This window comes from Melospiza melodia, chromosome 28, assembly GCF_035770615.1.
Source record: "Melospiza melodia melodia isolate bMelMel2 chromosome 28, bMelMel2.pri, whole genome shotgun sequence".
Taxonomy (NCBI): domain Eukaryota; kingdom Metazoa; phylum Chordata; class Aves; order Passeriformes; family Passerellidae; genus Melospiza; species Melospiza melodia.
This window is the reverse complement of record NC_086221.1, coordinates 6,020,846-6,026,845: the sequence shown is the minus strand read 5'-3', so window position 1 is coordinate 6,026,845 and position 6,000 is coordinate 6,020,846. Positions and strand designations below refer to the sequence as shown.

General features: G+C 43.9%; 1 protein-coding gene across 2 annotated transcripts in view; it reads right to left on the bottom strand.

Moving 5' to 3' along the window:
* Window positions 1–3,276: 3,276 nt before the first annotated feature.
* Window positions 3,277–6,000, bottom strand: part of BLACAT1 (BLACAT1 overlapping LEMD1 locus) — a 44,791-nt gene continuing 42,067 nt past the window's right edge. For both annotated transcript variants that reach the window (XM_063178056.1, XM_063178055.1), the window contains exon 2: window positions 3,277–3,477. In XM_063178056.1, the coding sequence (XP_063034126.1) occupies window positions 3,350–3,451 (102 nt within the window). In that variant the 5' untranslated portion in view covers window positions 3,452–3,477 and the 3' untranslated portion in view covers window positions 3,277–3,349. The remainder of the gene's footprint in view (window positions 3,478–6,000) is intronic.

Genomic DNA, 6,000 nt, shown 5'->3' with positions numbered 1-6,000 from the left:
TCCCCAAGGAAAACAGGAACATTCCCCAAATCCTGCTGGATTTGGAGGATTTGGGGAATGGATCATGGCAGAAAATCCTCCAGGAAAATGAAAAATCCCAGCCAGTGATGCGCATTAGGATGGAGCCCAATAATTAATTATTCAAATTAACCTGTTGGGATTTTTCCCGATTGCCAAAGCCTTTTTGGCAGGGAGCTTTCCTGACATCCCAGGAATTGTTGTGGGTTTTGTTTCTGCTCTACCAGCCCCTGTGCCCTTCCCTACATCCATCCCACCACCAAACATCCGGAATTTTCCATTCAGGTCTTTTTTAAATGTGAATTTTGGGGTTGGTTTTGAAGGACCAGCCAAGAAAAAAGAGGGAGCAAAACCCCTCAGCTCCAAATAACCATAAAACCCAACACTCCAAAAATTACAATAAATATTGTATTTATTTTTAAAATTATTTTTTAACGTATTAATTAATTAATTTATTTATTCTTGTAGCATAGGAATTCCTATAGGAAGCGCTCTGCTCTGTGCGTGGAAGATGACTGTGCTTATTTACAAATGCCACATTTATTTCCCCCCATAAATAAAATTTAAAATAATATAATAATAAAATAATAATAAAAATAATAAAAAATAAATACCCCCAAAAAATAAATGTACAGTACAGATTTTATGGCTCCTGGGCTGGGAGACTCCTCAGGAACATCCTGTGAGTCCTTTCCCAAAGAAATCCGGGCAGCAGGGATTTAAAAATGACAATAAAAAGAGAATTAATGCTTTGATCCAGGTCAGGAAAGGCTTCAAGGAGGGTTCTGAGCCTTCCCCTCCTTGCCAGGGATCGATCCAGGCTGGAATCAGGAAAATCGATGGGGTGGAGCAAAACCCCGAGGCAAAGCCTGAGGTTTAAGCGTGGCTTTGTTGAGTCAGGACCTGCTGCTGAGCTGGCTTTGTTCTTGCTGGTTTTTTTTGTGTGTTTTTTTTGCATAGGAAAAACCTGGAGAAACAGGAGAAATCTGAGGGATGGGCGTCAGTCCAAGCTGGTTTCTCTATAATTCATATTTTCCTTCATATCTGTGTCCCTGTGGATTTTACCATGGGATAAAACAAAGCTGGAATTCCACCTTTATCTTTACACTCCGTATCAATTCCAGAGCAGGGATTGATCCCAACTTGTTAAAATCCTTAAACACATCCCCTTTGTGGCCACCACAAATCCTTGTGCATAAAAATAAAGTTACATTCAGGAAATGCCCTTGGAGCTCCACCAACTTCCTTGGATTTGGGGTTTTTTTTTGGCCCAAACGTCCTCCCCAAGGGCAGCGCTCGGGGATGAGAGGTGGAACGGGCTCTGCTGATGTGCAAAAATAGGAACAGGACAAAATCAGCATTTCCCAGAGCAACTGGAGACGTCCTGGCACACCTGGAGCTTTGTCCTTGGCAGAACATTCGGAAAAAACACCAAATTTTTGGGGCAGCCACCGATTATTTTGGCCTATAGGAAGACTGGGAATAGCTGGAAGAAAATCCTCCCTGTGGAAGGGAGAAGGGAGAGCTTTGACCAGGAGAGAAAAATATTTTAAAAGGGGGATTTTGGTTTGGGGGTTTTTTTTGGGTTTTTGGTGGTTTTTTTTTTATCTCTTGGCTGCCATCAGGATGCAGGAATTCCCCAAATTCCAAATTCCCAATGGGAACACGAGGAGGGCGGCTCTGAGGGAAGCTGGATCCTTTCATTGGTGTGTTGGGGTTAAAAAAGGATTATTGCTGCTGGGAAAAAAATTCATTTTTTCTGCCTTCCTGAGAAGCTGGAGGCTCCTTCCATGAACACCAGGAATCCTGGTGGCACTGGGATCTGTAGGAATTTGTGGTCCTGGCAGGGTGGCGGTGGCACCTCGGTGACATCTTGGTGACATCCCTGGCGCGGGCAGGGTGGGATCTGGCTTTGCCCCTGGGAGCCTGGGGAAAGGAAATAGAGAGAGAAATGGGGATAAATGGGAAATCTGGGGGATAAATGGGGAATCTGGGGGGTAAATGAGAGAATCTGGGGGTAAATGGGAGAATCTGGGGGGTAAATGGGAAATCTGGGGGATAAATGAGAGAAACTGGGGGGTAAATGGGAAATCTGGGGATAAATGAGAGAATCTGGGGGATAAATGGGGAATCTGGGCGATAAATGGGAGAATCTGGGGGGTAAATGGGAGAATCTGGGGGATAAATGGGGAATCTGGGGGATAAATGAGAGAATCTGGGGGATAAATGAGAGAATCTGGGGGGTAAATGGGAAATCTGGGCGATAAATGGGAGAATCTGGGGGTAAATGGGGGAATCTGAGAGGTAAATGGGAAATCTGGGGGATAAATGGGGAATCTGGGGGGTAAATGGGGAATCTGGGAGGTAAATGGGGAATCTGGGGGATAAATGGGAAATCTGGGGGGTAAATGGAAATCTGGGGGGTAAATGGAGAATATGGGGGATAAATGGAGAATATATGGGATAAATGGATAATCTGTGGGGTGAATGGAGAATTTGTGGGATAAATGGGGAATCTGGGGAATAAATGGAGAATGTGTGGCGTAAATGGGGAATCTGTGGGGAGAAAGGAGAATATGGGGGATAAATGGGAGAATGTGTGGGATGAAAGAATCTGTGGGATGAATGGAGAATCTGCAGGACAGAAGTGAGAATCTGTGGATAAATGGAGAATCTATAGGATCAACGGAGAATCTCTGGGATAAATGGGAAAATATGAGGGATAAATGGGAGGATCTGTGGGACCCATGGAGAATCTGGGGAATAAATGGAGAATCTGTGGGATAAATGAAAAATTTGTGGGATAAATAGAAAATCTGTGGGATAAATGGAAAATCTATGGGAAAAATGGGGAATCTGGGGGATGAATGGAGAATCTAGGGGATAAATGGGGAATCTGAGATAAATGGGGGGATCTGTGGGATCAATGGGAAAACATGAGGGATAAATGGGGAATCTGTGGGATAAATGGAGAACCTGTGGGACCAACGGGGAATATGTGGGTTGAATGGAGAATGTTTGGGATAAATAGAGAATCTGTGGGATAAATGAAGAATCTACGGGATCAATGGATGATCAGTGGGATGAATGGAGAATCTCTGGGATAACTGAGCAGATCACGCAGCCCTCCCCTGCTCCCCAGCCCCTGCTCCCCCAGCTCCCTTCCCCTGCCACCACCACCCCGCACCCTTTATTTCAGCCCCTGAGCCCCCCAAAACCCCACAGACAGGGCAGGCAGAGCTGACCCCACGGGGAGCTGCTCCTCACAGGGGTGACAAGGAGACGCCCGATGTCCCCCGGCATACCGGGGTGACAGGAGGGGTCCCGCCCCTCACACGGCCGTCTCCTGCCCCCCACCGGCCTCCTCCTTCTTCCTCTTCATCTTGCAGAAGCCGTGGAGGCCGCAGAAACAGGCGAAGGTGAACTGGGGCATCACCGGGAGCTGGAGAATCCAGAGACCTGGAGGGGGACAGGGAGAGGAGGGAGGGCAGCAAACTGGGGGTGCACAGCCCCAAAATCCCAAACTGGGGCATCACCTTGGGCTGGGGACACAGCACATCCATCCATCCACCCATCCACCCATCCATCCATCCATCCATCCATCCATCCATCCATCCATCCATCCATCCATCCATCCATCCATCCATCCATCCATCCATCCATCCATCCATCTTTCCTTTCCTTTCCTTTCCTTTCCTTTCCTTTCCTTTCCTTTCCTTTCCTTTCCTTTCCTTTCCTTTCCTTTCCTTTCCTTTCCTTTCCTTTCCTTTCCTTTCCTTTCCTTTCCTTTCCTTTCCTTTCCTTTCCTTTCCTTTCCTTTCCTTTCCTCTCCTTTCCTCTCCTTTCCTTTCCTCTCCTCTCCTCCCTTCCTCCCTCCCTCCCTTCTATATATATATAATGAAGAAGAAAATTATTTTCTCAGATAAATTTATATATAAAAATATATACTTTTAATAAAAATACAAGTATACATAAGTATATGTCTGTATAAACATAAGTATATATATAATATATAAATATAAGTATATATTTTTATCTATAAAACATATACTTATATATCCTATACATTTTATTTATATGTAATACATTTAATGAATAAATAAGTAAATAAATGTATCTATAAAATATAATAATTACTATACATATATAATATATACTGTACATTGTATATTAGATATAAAAATTATGTGTACATTTATATATAGATATAAATTTTATATGCAATTACATTTATAACTATATATACATATATATACATATATATACATATATATACATATATATACAAATACATATATACATACGTATATACATATATATATACATATACATATATATACATATACATATATATACATATATATATACATATACATACATATATACACATATACATACACACATACATATGTATACATATATATACATACATATATATATCTATATATATATATAGATATACTTATATATATATAATTTATCTGAGAAAAAGGCCCAGAAAGCCTGGCTAATCTTACAGAGCATCTGCGAGGAAGAATCTTCCACTCTCCTATTCTTATTTATTACCAGGGTGGAAAACATTTTGTATTTTGTGCCAAGAGACAGGAGGGGACAAGAGAGGACAGAGGGGGACAAGGGGGAGCAGGAGGGGACAGGGACACTGCGGGGGCCGCTCCATCCCTGCCCACCCATCCCTGCCCCATCCTCTCCCCTCTCCGGAGCTGTTCAATAACCAAAATAAACCACGCTGCCCATAATCCCCAGAGCAGCCCAGACCTCCCAGGCAGGTCCCCTGTGCCACCCCACGTCCCCGTGTCCCCCCTCCAGCTCCTTTTACAGACACAAAACCCCCCCCGAGAGCCTGGGGGGTCCCCCCAGGGCCCTTTTGAGATGTTTTCAGAGGGGTTTGGAGCTTTTCAGGCTGACCCCGTGCCTCGCATTCAGGCGGGGGACAATGATGAATGAGCCGCGGAGAATGGAGCGGCCCGGCTGAGGCTGTTCCCCTTGAAAAGGTGCAAAAAAAAAAGGGATGGCGGAGGAGCGGGAATAATGAAAAATAAAAATGCAATGGGCTGGTTTGGGGAGCGCTGACGGGAGCCAGCCCCTGCGCTGCCCTTTCCATTCAAGGCAGAAGATCCCGGGGATGAAACTGGGAGAAAACGAGCGGAGCATTAAAAATGTAAAGCCGGAGAATTCTCTCTCAGCCAAGTGCATCACCCCGGGCCGCGTTTGTCACTGTCGCGGTGATGAATTGGGAGCTGGCTGCCGTCAAAAAATGTCACTTTTCCTGAGCCAGGAAAAACGTCTTTGTGGAGCAGCTGGAGCGAGTCTGCCCCTCAAGAAAATTCCCATTTTTCCTGGGTTTGTCGGGCATCGGGAGCTGCTGGCGCCAGGAGGGAAGGGCACAGGGGTGGCCGGGCTCAGGTGACACTCGCAGGTGACACCAGCCCCTGTGGGACGCTCAGGTACCAGCACCTTCCATTCCATTTGATTTTTCTCCCTTAGTTTTCCTATTTCTTGGAGATACTTTCTTTAAAAAATTCACTTTTTAGGCAATCTGTTGGGAAAACCAGCAAGTTTTGCGTTCGAACTCCTCGATTTCAGAGGTTTTTCTCCTTCAGCTTTCCTGTATCTGAGAGACATCCTCCTTAAATATTCAATATTCAATATATTCAATTGGGTATTGGATTGATAAATACAATTGAATATATTGGGTATATTTAATCAATTCAGCTTTGATTGAAAAATCAAAGGGATTTTGATTGAATATACCCAATTTATACCAATTTAAAAAATTCTCTTTTTAGGGAATCTGTTGAAAAACCAGCAAATTTTGCATTCAAACTCCCATATTTCAGAGGATTTCCTCCCTCAGCTTTCCTATTTCTGGGAGACACACATAAAAAATTCACTTTTTGGGGAATATGTTGGAAAAAACAACAAGTTTTGCACTCAAACTCTTCGATTTCAGAGCTGCCTTTT